Below are 17,747 nucleotides of genomic sequence, written 5' to 3' on the forward strand. Positions count from 1 at the left end.
AATACACTTAACAGACCAAATAGAAACAGAGGGGCACTGTACATGAGGAGGCTGAGTTGGGGCAGGTAGTGGTAGAGAGGGCAGGAAGGGCAGACCAGTGGCTGGTTGACGGAGATGGGTGGGTACTGTGGGTGGATGGTGAGGACCACTGATGAAATGCGACTCGTGCCATGTTTTTGATCATTAAAAGCTATGGGTTCTCTGTCGGACTTTATATGGAATAAAAATAAAAGGTTCAAATACAAGAGGCAAGTCCTACTTTCATCGGAATGCATGGAGAAATACTTCCATCCAAATCCAAATTCAAGTTGTTCCAATATCTTTTTTATGAAGTACTAACCACACAGACTTACAGCTTGATTTTGTGACTTTTATGTAGAGTTTATATTTTACGCCTGTTTTGTTTAACTTGTACAGTGCTCTCGTCAGCTGAGGTTGTTCTGAATGTACTATAGAAATAAAGTTTGACTTGCCTTAGCTAAATTTTACTTCATGTCTTGGCATTTGGAGTAACTCTGACTTTTTTCAGACAAACTAAAGCCACAGAGTAGCTGCCATGGGACACACCTGTTTATTACGACTGGACTTAACTATGACTTGCATTACCTGCTTGGTCTGGTTTCTCTGCTGCCAAAAAAAACTAAGGGTGGGACAGTGAAGAAAACCTTCAAACATTAAATGTGTCCTATTCTTCTTTTGATTTGTCACATACAAAAGCCTAAAGCTGGGTTCTGAATTATTACTGGGCTCTGTTGGATGGATTTAGTGCTTTAGTGCTGGCTGCTGTTGGTGCTCACCTCATTTGGGTATAGTCAAAACCTTTCTAACGTGGCACAATCATTGACTCCTAATAAACGGAAACGCACTGTTTGAGTACATTAGGCACTAATCTTTAATTAATATAAACTGTAGATCGTTGCTTTGTGTTTTAATAAATATAATGTGAACGGTATTAATGTTTTTAACCTGCGTACTTCACTGTGAACGCCCCCTAAATGAGAAACTTCTCATCCAGCTGTGACAGGAGTATGATTTGTATGAGCTAATTGTGGTTGGCTACAAGAGACGTCAATCCAGTCTAGGCGGCTTAAAGCAGCAATGTGATTGGTTAGTTGAGTGATAGTTTTGACTGATAGATAAAGTAGGCGGTGCTTTTAACTTATTTTTAAACAACACGAATTTCATTGGCTGAAGGTGAGGAAAGTAACTAATTGATTGGGCAGTTAGGCAAGGGAAACTCGATAAGGGCGGAGCTACGTTGACTTGGCGGCCATACTGAATGTTGTCTGTTGACAGTTGCATGTAAAGATTTGTTCAAGGGTTAACTTATTCTTTGAAGGAAGGTTTAGCGTTATTTTCAGTTAAATTAGGACGTATGTCCTAAACCTTTAACGCGTTTATTTCGATCGAGTCATGGATGAAGATGAACGTCGGAGGAAGGTAGAAGCTGGGAGAGCTAAGGTTTGTTGCTAACATGTAACGCATGCTAATATTGAATGCTAGCACTTAGCAAACTCTTTTGTCATAGCCTTGCGTTTATCCATTGCTAACTACACCCACCACCAAAAATGACTGCACATTTGTTGTGGCCTGAATTACCTTTGAGTGTTAAAGTGCAGGCTCTCGCCATGTATTTCCCGCGGTTGGGCGTAGCATATGAGAAGCGAAGAGTAACATCATTTATGAAGCAGGTTAATCAGCTGGTAAATAAAGGCAGTTTTCATATAAGTTACTTGGTAGTTCAGCAGTAAACACATATGTGATTGTTCCATTGACCATAGCAAATAGCTTTCATTTTTATTTAGACATATGTGTTAAGTTTGCCTTTAACTCGTATGCAGTGAAGATGCATTCGGTGGAAGATTTTTGGCACATGCTTGATTTATTTTGCTATTGAGAATGCAGGTTGCACATTATTCACAGGCCATTACAGCTCTAAACAACGTGGATCAAAATCATATGTTTACTCACTGAAAGGGTTTACTTGTGCAGTGGTTATAACAGAGCCTCAATTCCAAAGTTAACTATTCACTAAGTCAGTCATCTGTGTTTCAAAATTGTGGCAAATCTTTATGTCAGCCTATCCCCCACTAAGCTCTCTAAACAAGTACTGTTTACTTGTATCTAAGTGACATAGTGCTCAGAAATCAGGAAGGAGGCAATTTTTTTTTCATTCTTTTTGTATACTTGTCATACATGGCAGATCAAACTAATTTTCATGTTAGCCAAAGAGCCCCGCCACCACCGGGTAAATAACAAAATGCAGTTTTTAAATGATTTCATTTAATAACTGGTTGCTCCAACCTTGGCAGAAAGAACTGCAATCTGCAATAACTGGAAATGAGTCCTTCACATCACTATTGAGAAATATCCTGCCACTTTTCTTTGTGGAATTGTGTGAATTCAGAGGTTTTGCAGCATGAACAGCCTGTTTAATCTCATGCCAAAGCATCTTAATGGGATATAAGCCTGGACTTTGACTAGGTCCCTCTAAAACCTTCATTTTGTTTTGTTTGAGCCATTCAGAAGTGAACTTGCTGGTGTGTTTCAGGCCATTGTCCTGGTGAGAACTAAGTGAGTCAGACCTTCAGACCACAAACTGATGGTCTGACATTCTACTCCCGGATTTTCTGAGAGCGCAGTCTGCATGCTTCATTTAGTTATAGCAAGCCCCAAAGTAGCAAAAAAAAAAAAATTTTTCAGCCCTCATCAGTTTTGAAATTGGCTACTCTGGTGTTTGCAAGTAGAAATGGCAAGCAGCTGATTTCACCTTAATGGGAAGCCATATTTTTAATGGGCTAGTAGTCAAAAATGGCTTGTCCCACATTGACAACAAGCCATGTGGTCTAGAAACAATGTATAAAACTAAGTCACCTTTTTAGGATAGCCATTTACACTGCATGTGTTATATGATGTAATCCATCTATAGTTTGTAATGGAACTCATTTTGGGGGAAAAAATAATCATCATCATAATAATAACAAAAAATTACTCAACTACAACATTTATATTCCTTATAGAAATCTTCCACCATGCCTCGGAGTCAGAATGTAAGTATAGAAAGTGGAGGATGAAGGAGCAAATCGATAACTTGAGGGCTTGTGGCTGTTTCTTCTTTGATTTTTCTTTTCTTTTTGTTTTGTTTTGTTTCTGTTGAGTGATCAATGATAACTTTATTTTTCTGCGCCGTGGGGTAATCACTGTCACCTTTTAATATATAATGCTCTTCAAACAATACAGCATCTGAAAGGAAATCTGCCTGCAGTCATGATCTGAATGCCTAAAATAGCCATGCACCTTGTGTATGCTGTCATGTTAGTTACAGGCCATCAGGTGGTGCAGTGCACCCATGAGATTGGGTGAGGTGGAGGATGTTGCGCGTGTGTCTCACATGAATGGTGTTGCTATGGTAATACAGTGCTGTCTTTTGCCTTTACTATGTTTGTGGCATCGGAAAGCTCTGATTTCTCTCTGGCATTAAAAGCGTGGCACAAATTTGACACCATCACCAACGTGAACAGCAAATTGACCCCTTGTTGGAGACAGCAGTGCGCCCTGACCCTGGCTTCATGATGACATTGTTGAGAACACCGTAGCAGCTTTCAGCAGTCCAATTACATCTAATTTGACTAGAGTGAGCTTCAGCCAGCTTGTTAGGGCGGAAGTGGCCTTGGGCTAAACACAGCTCATCCTGCTGTCTTTGAGATGTGATGTGGGCTTTTTTTTTCTTTTTCTTTTTCTTTCTTTTTTTTTTTGTGGCAAGCGGAGGCAGTGAATAGGGTGATGGATGGAGAATGGGTGCGGTTTTAAGCAAGTAAGGAAAGAAGGCTAACAATTTAAGGTAGGAAAACATTTAAGTGTGGTTAACCTGATAAAAGGCTGCTTTCAGGAGTTGGACACTGAGGTTGTACAGTGATGGATGCATTTCAGGCTGCTTATAAAGCAGAACCTACAATGTGGCAGTGTAGTCAAGGAACATGTGATCAGAACAAGGTTTTATGCACATGCACATACGATATTGTTATGCATCACGCTTGTGAGTCATCACATAAAGCAACAAGTAGGTCTCCCAGGGCCATGTAATCTCAAATTGAATTGAGCATGCACACTCCAGTGCTGCTTGCCACACATAGAGTTCTGTCTCCTCCTCTCTATGTGAATGCATGTCCCAGTCTCCACCCTCTTTCTTTAGTCTAGACACATGCCATCCTCTACCCAGAGTTTGTGGATCCCTCTGCTTCGGATGTTGGCTGTTGACAGCGAGTTTTTGGATGAAAGGTTGGGCTGACTGCGCTGTTGCCTGCAGACTGCAAGATCTATATCTGGACAGTAGAGCAACTTGCCCGATGAGGAAGAATGGACAGGTCTGACAGGCAGCAAGAAAGGAAGTCAATAATTGCTGTCAGATATTGATGGAAAGCTCTGTGAGGGTCTCTGTCACAATGTGAACTGCCGTAATCTGATTTAAGCTGCTTAGGAAGAGAGACGGGCCATGAGAGAGAGGCAGTGAACAGAGGAGAGGGTGTGTTGCAGTCAAACTGACCGAGGTGAATTTCTATCAAATTGTTCCCTCTGGAATTCAAGATAAATATTGTAGCTTTAATGTAATTTTGCATTTTTTTTCTTGTCAGGTTTAGAGTCTTGATATTTTTTTCTTTTATAGCTACAGAAAGGACTTTAAGAGACCCTTCCAAAAAAATAGGGGAAAAAAAAAAGCTGCATCTGTGATTTTTGAGGTTTTGACAAGCTGAGAAATACAAAGTGACAGTTGCGTGTCCTTTTTTTTAAACCTTGCTCTGTTTCTGGTCTGCTGAGAGGTTGTCCACTGTGTGTCAATGTAAAATCTGCACTTCTCATCAGCCTGTTCTCTGGAGATTTGAGAATATTTAGCTGCCTCACCTCATTTTGAATTTGGATACCTTGTCAGGCTATGGTGTAGTCTATTTTGGATTTGGATTGAGTTTTGGGACTACTTTTGGGCTTTTTTTTGCTGAACAACTGACTCATCAAGACGAGGGGTTTTCCTTTCTACACTGTGGACTATCACTAACTTCACATGATGACTTTTGTCTCGTTTTGATTCATTTTGTATACATTTCCCTACCTTGAGGAGATAAATCTGGACTCTGACCTCATTTCTCCTTCAACTCCTGAGGTTCACCATGCTGATGGTGTGGTGGTGCTCTTTGGTGCTGACGTACGTGTCCATCTACCTCTCGCTGTCCTTCTTGCGCAGCTTGCTAGTTTCAGACAGAAGCGGGCGAAAAGCGACGGGGCGGGGGCGGCGAAAAAGACGCAGAAGAGGAAGGGCCAGATTGACTCGCAGAATGACCGCTCGACGGAAGATCGCCACGTAGAACCAGCTCTTCCATCAGCCAGTGCCACAGAGCATAACAACACCAACCATGAGGTATGTCGCTGATTGCCTAGAGTTACAAACACTGAAGCAATTTTGATATGTAGGGAGCATAAGATTATTAGTTTTAATTAAAACTGCTGGTTATTTTCATCACGGTCATGTCTCCATTCATACTCACATCCCCCCCACCCCCCCAAGTGTTTGTCTAATTTTGTTTATTCACTGTATGCTTCAACAAGTGGTCTATACCCCCTGTCTGTAAACATACATTACAGAAATGGGTCACTAACCATCACATTGCCTGTAGGCCATGTTGTCATGGCAACCTGGCCAGGATTAACTGCCTTTTTTCTTTTTTTTTTCCCTACTAAGGCAGAGTTCACTAATGACATTAAATGTGCAAATTTGCAGCACATGCATTTTTTCCTGACATTTCTTTTGTGGACTCTGGTAAGATTAGACTTTAATTCTAATACTTTTTAATCCTTTAGGAGCCTCAAATGTCAGAGAAACCAGAGGTTCGGCAGAACGAAGCGAAGGATCAGCCGCTCACCCCCAAGCATAGCCCGTCCCCTGTGGATGACTTGAGAGAAGAGGAGTTAGCTGCACTTACTGGCAAAGAGCAGCTCAAGGTATACAAAGCCGGTATCTGGACACTGCTGTAGGATGTCAAACTTAAAGTGTGTCTGGGGGAAAACTCAAGAATACCATAGATGGGTTCTCTCATGGAGTTGGTTATGTTTAGAAGAATAAAATCAAGAAACGTAGGTCATTATTGTTAAAGAGGACAGAGGATTTACATTTGTTCTCGTGAGATGAGCCAGAGACGTTGACCAAATCTGTACCCTGGATTGAGCTGTAGAAGTTGAACAAGTGGTGTGAATGGCTTTATAAAAACGTGAGTGATTTAGGTTTATCAGAATTGACTCGTACTTCTGCAAACATTTTTTTCCCCCATGTCCTGGTGCTGATTGGATTAATTACATAAAGGGCTTTGTCTCCATATTTGGCGCAAGTTAGCTTCTTGAAGCAGTTTCCAAGTTGGCTGGTTTGCATCTATTAGTGCAGTTCCAAGGAGCATGTCAGGATATTTGCATGTCTTTGTCTTGTATGGCATAATTCAGTAATCCGTGAGTAAGCCGTTTGATTGGAGTTCATCATCATGGTAAACTCAGCTGGCTGAAGCATAACTGGAAATGGAGAAACAAGATGGGGTTTGTCATGAATACTGTAATCTACTTGGGCTCACATTTTTAAGTTCTGTATTGACACACAGTAACCTCAGAACTGAGCAGTTGTCTAAATCCGTTCCATTGTGTACTTTGTAATTGGATGTGTTTAATTTGTCCTGATGCTTTGTTTGCTCACTAAGACAATGAAAGTCTTGTTATGGTATTGCTATGTGTGTGAGGAGGACTGTTTGTTTGGATTTCTGTGTCATCACCTCCCATGGGGGATTGTACCAAGTCTCCTCTTCTGCATGGCTGCTTGGTGCTCTAGACTGAAAAAGCAGCACAGTTGGTCTAATGTGAAGCTTTGTATGCAGAGGAATCTGGTTAGTGTCTTTGGCACGTAGTGTTTCACGTGTTCACTGTGTATTTATATCTCAAACTAGGGGTGTTTTCTCTGTATATAAGGTATTGTAAGTTAATGGTTTGTTCTTCCAACCAGATTGTGGGCTTCATTTGTTGTTGTAATTTGCATATAAATTGTTTGTTTTGAAGTATTTAGTCTGTTTTCTGGCCAGCCACAGAGGGGAAAAAATAGAAAATTAATTTGGAAGTAGGAATGCATGCTGGACATTTGATAATATGTTCTGCAAAAGCTAATGGAAGTGTGTGAACTTATGAGTGTTTGATTGCTCGTAAAACTGACAGATACTTTTGTCCTGCTTGCAGCTGCTACAGCAGGCTGTGGAGAAGCGTAATGAAATAATTGCCAAACTCAGCTCCAACCTGCAGGAGGCACTGGCCAGTAGAGACCAGGTACAGGTGGAGGCACAGTCTCTTGCTGGACAGCTTCAGGCACTGCAGAGGCAGCTCCAGCAGGTAAGTGCCAATCAAACCGAATGTGGCTGTGGTTGTTATTTGTGCTTCGTTGCTCATGCACAACAACCGCTTCTTGAATGTCCTCTCGTCTGTCACACAGACCAGTGTGGAGTTTCTACGTATCAAAAATCTGTCAGGAACTGAAGCCCTTAATATTCAACAGCCTTACCATGGACCGTCCTCCCAAGAGCCAAACATCAGTCATAAGGAAGCGCCATCAGAGGGCTCAGGAAGTTCTGGCTCGCAGTCTGATGCTGAAGGCGAAACTGATGTAGAAACTGTTCTGTGCAAGCTGAGAGCTGAGCTGGAGGAAGAAAGAAGGAACAGCCAGCGAATATGTAGCGAACTAGCAGAGGCGATGGAGAAAAACAAGCACGTGCTTTCTTTGCTGGAGAACGAGAAGCAAGAAAGAGAAGAAGAGCGAAAAGAAAGGGAGGCAGAATTGCAAAACCTTCATATCCAGTTAAGCCAACTTCAAAGTCAGTGCCTTGAGATGCAACAATACAAAGAGGAGAAAGAGGTCCTCAACATAGAACTGCAGGAGCTCAGGAGAAGGCTTCAGGAGGAGGAAGATGCACGGAAGAGATGTAGTGAGAAGCTTGCTAGCTCTGCCCTTTGTTTTCAGAGTCTTGAGGAGGAGATGAAAAGGCTCAAAGAGGAGCACACAGTGGAGGTCGAGCAAGTCAGGCAGCTTTTGGAAGAGAGGGAGAAAGAACTAAAATTTAAAGAGGAGGAGGTGATGGGACTCAAAGCGTCTAAGAATTGGCAGAACCAGGTAAAAGCCGGCGTTAACTCTGATGAGACTGTCAGTATCGATGAGGCTAATCTGGAAAGTGGAGCTGACCAGGGCAGTATGAATGAATCAATGTCTGGAAATATTCTGATGGAGCGCTACTTGTCTTCAGCTCCCCTTGCACACTTGCAGTCTTCAGCGATAACTGAGAACCTTGACCAGTGCAGTCAGCTGGACATATCTGCAGACCGCAGGTGAGAGCAGCTATTATTGCACCATCTATCAGCTGTAGATATCTTTCATCAGTTATCTTAGAGTTTATTTATTAATCCCCTTTGTAATTGTGTCTTCTCAGTTTTGAGCTAAATAGTGATGTGTTTGGAGAAGAACTATTATCAATTTCCAAACGTCTGATTGAAGAACACGACGACCGCCAAAACACCTCTAGTCCACAGGACTCTCCGGCTGACGAGTCCAACCCTCAGTGGCTTCACTCCGCTTCGGGCAGGATGGAAATGAGTAATGTGTCCGAGCAGCAGTCTGAGGACACTAACTTGGAAAAAGAACTGCTGAGTCAGCAGTGTGAGGAGCTCCGTGAGGAGCTGGCCCTTAAGGAGAGGGATCTAAATGTGCTAAAGGAGGAAGTAATCAAGAGTGCAGAAGAGCTTGAGGAGGCAAGGAGCAGGTAATGAAGTTCATGCCATTTATCAAATGACTAATTCAAAGTCCTTTTAAAACAACTCTGTGCTCTATACCTAACAATGATGTTGCTATTGTGTTAATACAGTAATATTTACTTCTAAAGTAAATTGCATAACTATTAATTTTGATTAATAATAAATATTTATCTCAAGGTGAATGTTGTTAAATGTCCACGTTGGAAAAAGGCATTTCTAAGAAATAAATCACTAGTTTACAATAAACATTTGAATGTAAGCTGGTTTACTGTGGTTACACTTATTTCTTACTGTAGATTGATATACATTTTTTTTTTTATTATTATCTGTCTTATTAGGTGGGCTCAAGTCACAGAAGAGCTTAGGGAAGCTCTCCAGGAGCTCGAAGACGAAAAGGAAATGAGGAGACAATTTGAGGAGGAGCTGAACTTGAAAGTCTATGAACAAGACAGCCTTAGGAGCAAACTCTGTGCCTTATCAGAAGAAAGGGAGCAGGAGAATGTAGTAATGTTGACGGTAAAGGAAACTGAAATCTCTGCTGAAACTTCCCTCCTCATGTCTGGTACCTTTCCATCAGATGAGGATGAAAAACTGGCAGGGGAACTAAAGGAGGAGGAAACTGCACTCCAGTCTCATCAAAAACAGCAGGAGCTGCTCGTATTATCTCTGCAGGAGATAAAGCAGAAAGCAGATTTGGAGAGCACAGAATTCAGAGATGACAACCAGCTGCAAACATTACAGGTATGCCAGTACCACAAGTGTGCAATAATTACAATGCATTCAAATATGATAATAATAGGTTTCTGAGCAATTAGATTTTTTTCTAACAAAGATGGAATGGTGGAGCTGATGCAGTAGTCATATTAGTACTAAGACATCAAGTTGGAGGTTTTGACTTGATAAGAAAAATATTGTATAAATAATTAAAACCATTTCCCTGGCTTCCTTTTCTCAAGGCCAACCATGAGCATCTCATGTCACAACTCGAGGAGACAAAAACTGAGCACAAAACTGCATCGACGCTGTTGAGTCAAAGGACTATAGAGCTCGATACAGTTTTAAAGGAGCTTGAAACGACACGTGTGCAGATTTTAAGTGTCCAAATGGAGGTGGAGAGGCTGGAGAAGGAGCTGCAGCAGAGCCTCGATAGTCTGCAATGTGCTGAAAAAGAGAAGCATGAGCTAGAGTCTCAGATCTCCTGTCTGAGAGAGAAACTGACTTGTTCGGAGGAGGATCGGGCTCAGGCTGTGAAGGAGAGGGATGAGCACACCAGAAGAGAAGAAGAGATGGATGAACAGATCAAAAAAATGGAACAAGTGCTAGAGGAGGAACTCGAGCAGTTTGAGAAGCTGCTAAAAGCCAAGGATGTCGAGGTGAGAGATTATGTAATGCCATACTTTAAATGCATGCCAGTTTGAAATACTAATGTGCAGTGATTTACCTATAAAATTATATTCACAGCTGGCTGAAGTGAAGGAAAAATGGGAGGAGGAGAGGCTGGAGAAGGACAAAGAGATTTTTGATGTAAGACATCTGTTGGAGGAGCAAATGAAGGAGAAAGCAGATGAGCTGAAGGCTCTCCTGGAGAAGCAGGCACAGGCTGTGGAGGAGGCTACAGAAAAGCTGAAGGCATCGCATCAGCAGGAGATAAAAGATCTGATGGAGAAACATCAGCAGGAGGTGTGATTCATCAACTGCTGTAGGATTTGTAATAGTCAGATTAAATATTAATTTTAGTAGCAAGCAATAATAAATGTAATCTGCATGACTCTTTAGATTTCTGACTCGAATACCCGCCTGGAGACAGAGCTGCTGAAGCAGCGGGCCAGTATGGAGGAAGAACAGAAGCAACAGATCAGTCTAATCAAACAGGTATTCGAGCAATTCACTCCTTCACTGCTGTGAGGACTCCATTCACCAAGAGCGCCATTTTAGCTTTTTCTGGCTGTTCTTTCGTGACAGGTAACTGAACGTGAGCACGAGCGGATGATCTCAGAGCTCAGTGCCAAACACAATGAGGTTGTCAGTCAGCTGAAGACAGAGGTTTCTTTGGAGCTGAGAGAGAGCATGGAGGCCGCTCACCAGGCTGAACTGCAGCAGGTTCAGGTATATTGTATGCAGACGCACAAGCCAAAACATTATTCATTCAGTCAGCCTCTTCATTTTTTTTTAATTATTCCAAAGTCATTGAAATATATTATTGTCCTCATAAATACAGACTTGGATTCATCATTTCATTATGCTTTTATTCCTCTAGGCTCAAAAGGCCATTGAGCTTGAAGCCTTGCATCTGAGCCTGACCACAGTCCACAAGTCTCATCTTGAGCGCTCTCAAGAAAATGTGGAACAGGAGCAGACGTCTGCCCTCATCAAGGTCCAGGCCTCTGTGCAGGAGAAATTTGACCAAGAAATTGCACTCGTACAGGCTCGCCATCAGTCAGAGGTGGCCCAGATCAAGAGGAAGAACCAGGAGCAGCAGGAAAGGCTGCTTGAGCTGCACCAACAAGACATGGGTGATTACACACAAGATCATCTCAGCTGCTCAATGATCTTCATTCTTTAGCTGTCTTTGTTTGAGTCATCCAGTTTCTAAAGAATCGTTTCTCATGTGTTCAGAAGAGTTGAAGGAGCAGTGGGAGACTCGTGTTGCTCAGGAAAGTGCTTCAATGGATGAAAAGCAGGCCAAAGAAATACAGGTCAAATTTCATTATATTTTTATACAAAAGCCGCATTTTATTCAATAATTCAAAAAATTGCTGTGGCTTTTAAAAACATGCACTGTCTTGTCATTGTGTGTATTATTATATTTCACTCCATTTTGGTTTATTTTGTTTCAGGATCTAAGAGCACAGTGGGAGAAAGATGCTGAAGCCATGCAGGCAAACTTTCAAACGTCCCTTTTGGAGATCCAGAACAGCCTCAGTGCCACCCAGGCTGAACTCACCAGCACCCAGGCCTCCCTCGCTGAAGCGCAGGAAGCTGTGTCCCAGAAACAGTCAGAGGTACAGGAGACACAAGCCAGGATAGAGGAGCTCCAAACCTCCAGTAAAGAACAGACACGGAAACTAGAGGAGCTGAAACGAGCCTTGGCTGAGAGAGATGCTGCTGTCTGTGAGTCCTTCTACAGTCCCCGTATTCCTCAACAGTATACACTTTCATAAAGGCTGCACAGTCCTCTAAATCCATGATTTGAATTTGTGTATTACATTAATATATGCAAAGTAATGATGAGTGAAGCTGACTCTGTTCTGGTTGTTGTTGTAAAAGGTTCCCTGGAGGAGGAAATTTCTTCTAATAAGACATTGCTGCAGGAGAAAGAGCAGCAAGCCCTCCACCTACAGGAGAAAGAGCAGCAACTGCAGCAAGAGGTTAGTTTACTGCCATGTTTCTGGCATGTCCCAGGTCAGTTCCACAAAGTCTGGTAAAAATGTATCCAAGCACCAAAGGGGCTTGCCCGGGAGTTTGAACTACTGGTCTGCTGCAACCCTAAATATGCATTTTATCTGCAGCTTTCTAAGTCTTAAGTCACAGTAAAAAGGATAATCTTTTTTTCTTTTTTTTTTAGTTTTGTAAAGGGTTTTTTTTTGTTTGTTTTGTTTTGTTTTTTTTCAGTATCCAGAAGTTTTAAACACTAACTTATTAATATAATAATTACTTCCTGAAACACATTGCCATCTTAAAAACCTGTTGGGTCATTTTTTTAATTTCATAAAAACTTTTCCAAACTTTGCCACCCAGGTTTCACAGCTACAGGAGGAGAAGACCTTGCTCAAACAGAGCTCGGATCAGGAAATCAGTCAGCTGTGGATTCAGCTGGAGAGCATGAGGACTAGTCGTCAGGAGTTGGGTGGTATGAATAAGTACCAGGCTAAAGCTTGGATTTTTTTCTTTCCTTTTTTTTTTTTTTTTCCCCCCATACACTGGATTTCTTTACATTCTAACAAAAATGATATATTATTAGCAATGCCTGTTCTTAGTGATTGAATGACAGATGTCTGTTTATTGTTTTACAGAGCTTAAGGAGCAGCTGCTTGCACGCTCATCTCGGGTTGATGACATCGAACGCCTAAAGATGGAGTTTAATGAACAGAAACGAGAAATTAAAGAGCAAAATGAGGCTGAGCTAGAAAGCCTGAGGAGGTACCATAGAAGCACCTGAAAACACAAATTCTTGATGCATTTATTCCTGAATATTAACATTTAGTGTAAACAGAATCTGAATTATGGGTTTCTTTAAATTGAGCTTAATTTCTCTACTCTATTATGTTTTACCCTCATCCTGCTTTTAGGTATTTTGAGAAGCGGTTGCATGCAACAGAGGAGAGTTACAAAGAGGAAATTGCTCTGCTACAGCTGAAGCTGGTAGAAGGTGCCTTGGAGGACTCTCTGCTTAAAATTACTGATGACGGGTATTTCACTTTATCTGGATATAAAAATGAGATTCACGCTCTGCAGTTTTGCACAAATGTTTTTGTGAATATTCAAGTCTTTGGTCTCTGCTTCAGTCCTCTGTCTCAGTGTCAAGCTCAAGGGGATAAAGATGTTTTGTCTGATACTGTTCAGCTGGAGAAACAGCGGGTAAGAGATGCAGATGTTTAATGGGCGCTGCTGTCAGTTACATTTTTAAGTCGATACATATTAAGTGTAACTGATTGAGAGGTTGCTTTGTTTCCTGTTCCTCATCCAGGAAATGCTTGACAGTTTGACACTTCACCTTGAGGCGAAACACACAATGGACCTTTCTAATCTGCGATCCTCTTTGACTCTTTCCTTTGAGGAAGAGGTGCAGAAGGTCAGACATCAACTTATATGTTCAGCCTTTTATTAAAGTGATATCGTACTAATATGTGACTGCTTGTTGTCACGAAGTGTTTTTGGTTAACTTGCTGCATGTTGTAACTTGTACATCAGGTGCGTGCAGACCTCACTGATCATTACTATGAAGAGCTGCAGGAGATGAAAACTCGTCACGCTCTGGACCTTGAGCAACTCAGAGCCAAACTTTCTGACAGACATCTGCAAGGTCCTTCACATACTTTGTGGTGTGTGTGTGTGTGGTGTATGTGGCAAAATGATTGAACATGAATATCTTTGTTGTAGAGCTCACCAGAGTCCATTTGGAGGCAGCAATGCAGGTTGAGGTGAGAAGAAGGCTTAATAATATAGATAACAAATTCGAGATTACATTGTTTGGCCCAAAATCTGAATGTTTCTATTATTATAATTAGGCTGAAGTGGAACACAGGATATGGTCTCACACTGAGGAGCTGCAAACAGCAACGACCATCATCTACACTCTGGAGAACAGAGTGGCTGCTCTCACCGAGCAGCATGATGCTGAGATCCAGAACATGCAGAAGGTATTTCTGTAATCCTTCATACTAAAAACTATCGTACACAGTAAAAACAGAAAACTGGGCAGCAGGTGGTGTAGTTGCATGAAAATACTGATTTCATAATACAGTGACAAGCTTTGGTTTAGTAACAGCTATTTAATATGTTCCTTCAAAATACTGCAGATGAAACAAGAGTTTGCTGAGCAACTTGCCTGTCTTGAGGAAGCTCTTGAACTAGAGAGGAGTCAAGCACAGGAGAATATGAACAAGCTGAAAGAAGAGCTGCAAGAGAAGTATGAATCTGAGATCTCTGTCCTGAGGTCACACCATGATGAGATGGCAAAGGAGCAGGCACGGCTTGAAAAAGCACTTCACGAGGAGCAGGAGAAATTGAAGTCTCTTCAGGATGCACTGGAAAATGATGAGAGTAAGAATCTCCAGGACTCGTGTAATTTTTATTTATATAAAAATGTTGGTGAATTGCATCTTCTAGCCAGATCTCATGTTTTGGAAACGGTATACAGAATCTACCCTTTGGTTCTCCATCAGTTTTTAATGTCTGCCTTCTAGGCCAACAGGTTCTGTTGTTGAAACAGAAAGTGGAGGCCCATGACGCAGAGCTGCAAAAGACCAAGGACTGCATGTCTGTAGAATTCAAAGAGCTGCTTCATGAGCAGGTTAAGATGCAGCTGTGCCAGGCCAGAGAGAGGTGAGCTCAAGAGTGTTGATTGTAGCGAAAATTGTATAATCCAGAGTGTATTAAATAGGTAATCATATTGATTGTGTATGATTTTTTTCTTTCTCAATTAATAATGATTATAATAAGTGAGAGATACCGTTTACAGTGGTTTGAAGCTATATTTCAAGAAACTTTTTATTGAGTATTTTTGGTCATAAAGGGAAAAATATAAACCTAGGGTTCTTCAGGAGCTGCCCAAAATTGTCACGTAATAAACTGAAAAATGTTTTCTACCTGGTTGTAGCTTTTTAATAAGCTGCCTAACGCCCTGTTTTTTTGTAACCACACCAGTAATATGAATTGACCATTTGCACAGTACAATCGGGGATTGCTCCAGCGGCGCATGGTGGACTGATTTATTTATCTCCGGGTCACACATCACCAGCTGCTAATATCTCCTCCTTCCTAGCCTTGCTGCACTCAAGGGTGTTTCTGCTTCAAGTGATGCAACAAGTTTGTTTTCACCTTGAGCAGGAAGGGTTTTCTTGTTGTTTGTTGGATGGTGTTGAAATGACTCCCTATTTAGATACTAAACTGAATCTGAGGCTGACACATGACATGCCCAGGCTTGTCTCGGGTTATACAGGAGGGAACAAATGCATATGGTTGCTATAGCAATGATATTGCAGCTGTATAGGTAAAGGTAAACTAATGAAATGGACACTCAATAAAATTACAATTTCTCTTGCTGTACTGCTGTGAGGGTCTGCACTGCAAACTCAGGCCACATGGTAGTAAATCAAAAACTGAAAGATGGTATTGGAATGTCTCAGTTACTCTTCAAACATGTTAACTTCTTGGGTACTTTTTCATGTCTTTATTCAGGTTCCAAGAGGAAAAGGCAGCGGTAGAGCAGCGTTTAATCGAGAAATATGAAGTGTCTGTGGCAGAGCTGAAGGACAAATATGAAGCTGAGCTGGAACATGAGAGGGCAACGCTACTGAACAGACACTCCAAAGAAATGGACGCACTCAATGCCAAACACAAAGCAGACCTAGATTCACTCTGTGCCTCTCACAAAGATCAGCTTTCAGCTAAAACAGCCGAGCTTGAATCTAAGCATAATGCAGAGCTTGTTGCCTTGGAAGCATCCCTCAGTTCCAAACTAAAGGAAGACCTTGAACGTCTTGAAGAGACTAATCGTGCTAAGTTAGAGGCTTTGGAAGCTGAATTGACTCTTAAACACCAGGAGGAGAAAGATGAACTAGAAAAGAGGATGCTGAGTAACATGGATACGTTGGAGGCCACCTACCTGAAAGAAGTGCAAGTAAGGAGATGGAAGCCACAGACAGTTTCTCTGTTTGTTTGTGGTTTTTAATGTCTTTGTCCTTTACAATTGCAGACACTACGTGATGAAATGGCTCAGCTTGAGGAGAAACATCGCGAAGACCTGATTTTCCTGAATTCAGAACATAAGCAGTTAATAGAGCGTCATACTGCAGAGCAACTGTCCATCAGGGAAGAACTGAGGAAAGAACTGGCTCATGTGCACATGGAGAAGTTTAAAGCCATGGCAGCCGAGCTCAGCCATGTTCACAAAGTGAGTAATGAAGAGGAGGGGTCCCCCCCCCCCCCGTCAAATAAAAATACCAAAAATTTCTTTACCAAAACAGTAACTTATTTTCATGTTTTATTTTTACAGTCTGAACTGGCTGCTCAAAAGGAAGCCTTGGATACTGAACACTGCAAAGCCCTGGAAGCACTCAAGAACCAGGTACATGCCCAGTCATCATAATAACTACATCATGTTTGTTTTTCCACTGTCTCAAAGCCAAATAGCTGAGTACCATCTCATTATTAGGCTGGTTTAATGTCACAACAATAAGTATATAATTGCAGATTTCCTTTAATTTTTAATGCAAATATCTCTGAAAAAGATGTGTAACTATGGCAAACAGATGGTCTCTGCTTAAACATGATATAATCTGATTGTTGGCAGTTATTCATAGCTTGAAGTAGAGCTGGGCGATATAAGATTTTTTCATATCACGATATGTTTGTTTTGTTTTTGTTTTTTTTTTCCATTTCAGGCGATAACGATATATATCACGATATAAGCCAAATAACTATATTTGTAAGATTTAAATGTGCCGTTGCTCACAAGTAAAATGTGAAATAATCTGCAGCTTGTTTTGATTTAAATATTTATTTCCCATAATAAGTTTAACAGGGTAGATGTACTTAAGGAACATAAAACTTCAGTTTCAGATAAATAAAGGCAAATATTGCAAACTACACAAAAGGCAGCCGCTAAAGCGTTTAAGTTTCAAAATAGAACAAACAAAACAGACTACTAAATTGTCAGTTCCACTTAGAAACAAAATATTAATTCTAAAAATAAATCTTAGTTCGTTTTTACAGAAGAACAGACAAAATTGACTAACTTTTGTCAATATCAAATAAACTGAGAACTAAAAGGAAATTCTCAATCTCTCCTTGTTGTATAGCTTAGCTTTTCAAACAGTTTTAACAGTTACTTTAGTCTGACAAAAGCCGAATGACGAATTAGCGCTTTCAGTCAGAGATTGAGCATGCACCGGTTTATTGTATTTCCAGACTTGCTTTCGGCACAATTTACAGTGCGCGCTACTCTGTTTTTTGTCAGACTTGAAATAGCCGAAATACCTTCACACTACGGAACTTCTATGGCCCTTCCGTTCGACAAGCTCTCCAGCATTGGAACCATCATCGGTTTTTTCTTCGGTAACCTTCGCTCACGCTCTCGGTTGATTTTTCTCTAGTCGGCAAACTCATTTCCTTCATTACCTGGGCAGCCCGGCTGCAAAAACAAATACACATGTGCGCCTTGGCACTTGTGCTGTACGGCTCTGCGCTACTTAATTTGGATTGGCTGT

General features: G+C 41.3%; 1 protein-coding gene across 2 annotated transcripts in view; it reads left to right on the plus strand.

The window, feature by feature from the left end:
- Positions 1 to 1,296: 1,296 nt before the first annotated feature.
- pcnt (pericentrin) overlaps positions 1,297 to 17,747 on the plus strand; it is a 35,169-nt gene continuing 18,718 nt past the window's right edge. For both annotated transcript variants that reach the window (XM_063500146.1, XM_063500147.1), the window contains exons 1-28: positions 1,297 to 1,461; positions 5,237 to 5,410; positions 5,851 to 5,991; positions 7,258 to 7,407; positions 7,508 to 8,394; positions 8,496 to 8,825; positions 9,156 to 9,558; positions 9,774 to 10,190; positions 10,279 to 10,497; positions 10,594 to 10,689; positions 10,780 to 10,923; positions 11,075 to 11,330; positions 11,434 to 11,513; positions 11,655 to 11,928; positions 12,085 to 12,185; positions 12,556 to 12,667; positions 12,831 to 12,957; positions 13,107 to 13,226; positions 13,323 to 13,395; positions 13,505 to 13,609; positions 13,729 to 13,840; positions 13,918 to 13,958; positions 14,046 to 14,177; positions 14,337 to 14,580; positions 14,724 to 14,862; positions 15,718 to 16,159; positions 16,235 to 16,432; positions 16,535 to 16,606. In XM_063500146.1, the coding sequence (XP_063356216.1) occupies positions 1,414 to 1,461; positions 5,237 to 5,410; positions 5,851 to 5,991; positions 7,258 to 7,407; positions 7,508 to 8,394; positions 8,496 to 8,825; positions 9,156 to 9,558; positions 9,774 to 10,190; positions 10,279 to 10,497; positions 10,594 to 10,689; positions 10,780 to 10,923; positions 11,075 to 11,330; positions 11,434 to 11,513; positions 11,655 to 11,928; positions 12,085 to 12,185; positions 12,556 to 12,667; positions 12,831 to 12,957; positions 13,107 to 13,226; positions 13,323 to 13,395; positions 13,505 to 13,609; positions 13,729 to 13,840; positions 13,918 to 13,958; positions 14,046 to 14,177; positions 14,337 to 14,580; positions 14,724 to 14,862; positions 15,718 to 16,159; positions 16,235 to 16,432; positions 16,535 to 16,606 (5,637 nt within the window). In that variant the 5' untranslated portion in view covers positions 1,297 to 1,413. The remainder of the gene's footprint in view (positions 1,462 to 5,236; positions 5,411 to 5,850; positions 5,992 to 7,257; positions 7,408 to 7,507; positions 8,395 to 8,495; positions 8,826 to 9,155; positions 9,559 to 9,773; positions 10,191 to 10,278; positions 10,498 to 10,593; positions 10,690 to 10,779; positions 10,924 to 11,074; positions 11,331 to 11,433; positions 11,514 to 11,654; positions 11,929 to 12,084; positions 12,186 to 12,555; positions 12,668 to 12,830; positions 12,958 to 13,106; positions 13,227 to 13,322; positions 13,396 to 13,504; positions 13,610 to 13,728; positions 13,841 to 13,917; positions 13,959 to 14,045; positions 14,178 to 14,336; positions 14,581 to 14,723; positions 14,863 to 15,717; positions 16,160 to 16,234; positions 16,433 to 16,534; positions 16,607 to 17,747) is intronic.

The sequence above is a fragment of the Pelmatolapia mariae genome, linkage group LG16_19 (assembly GCF_036321145.2).
Source record: "Pelmatolapia mariae isolate MD_Pm_ZW linkage group LG16_19, Pm_UMD_F_2, whole genome shotgun sequence".
NCBI lineage: Eukaryota > Metazoa > Chordata > Actinopteri > Cichliformes > Cichlidae > Pelmatolapia > Pelmatolapia mariae.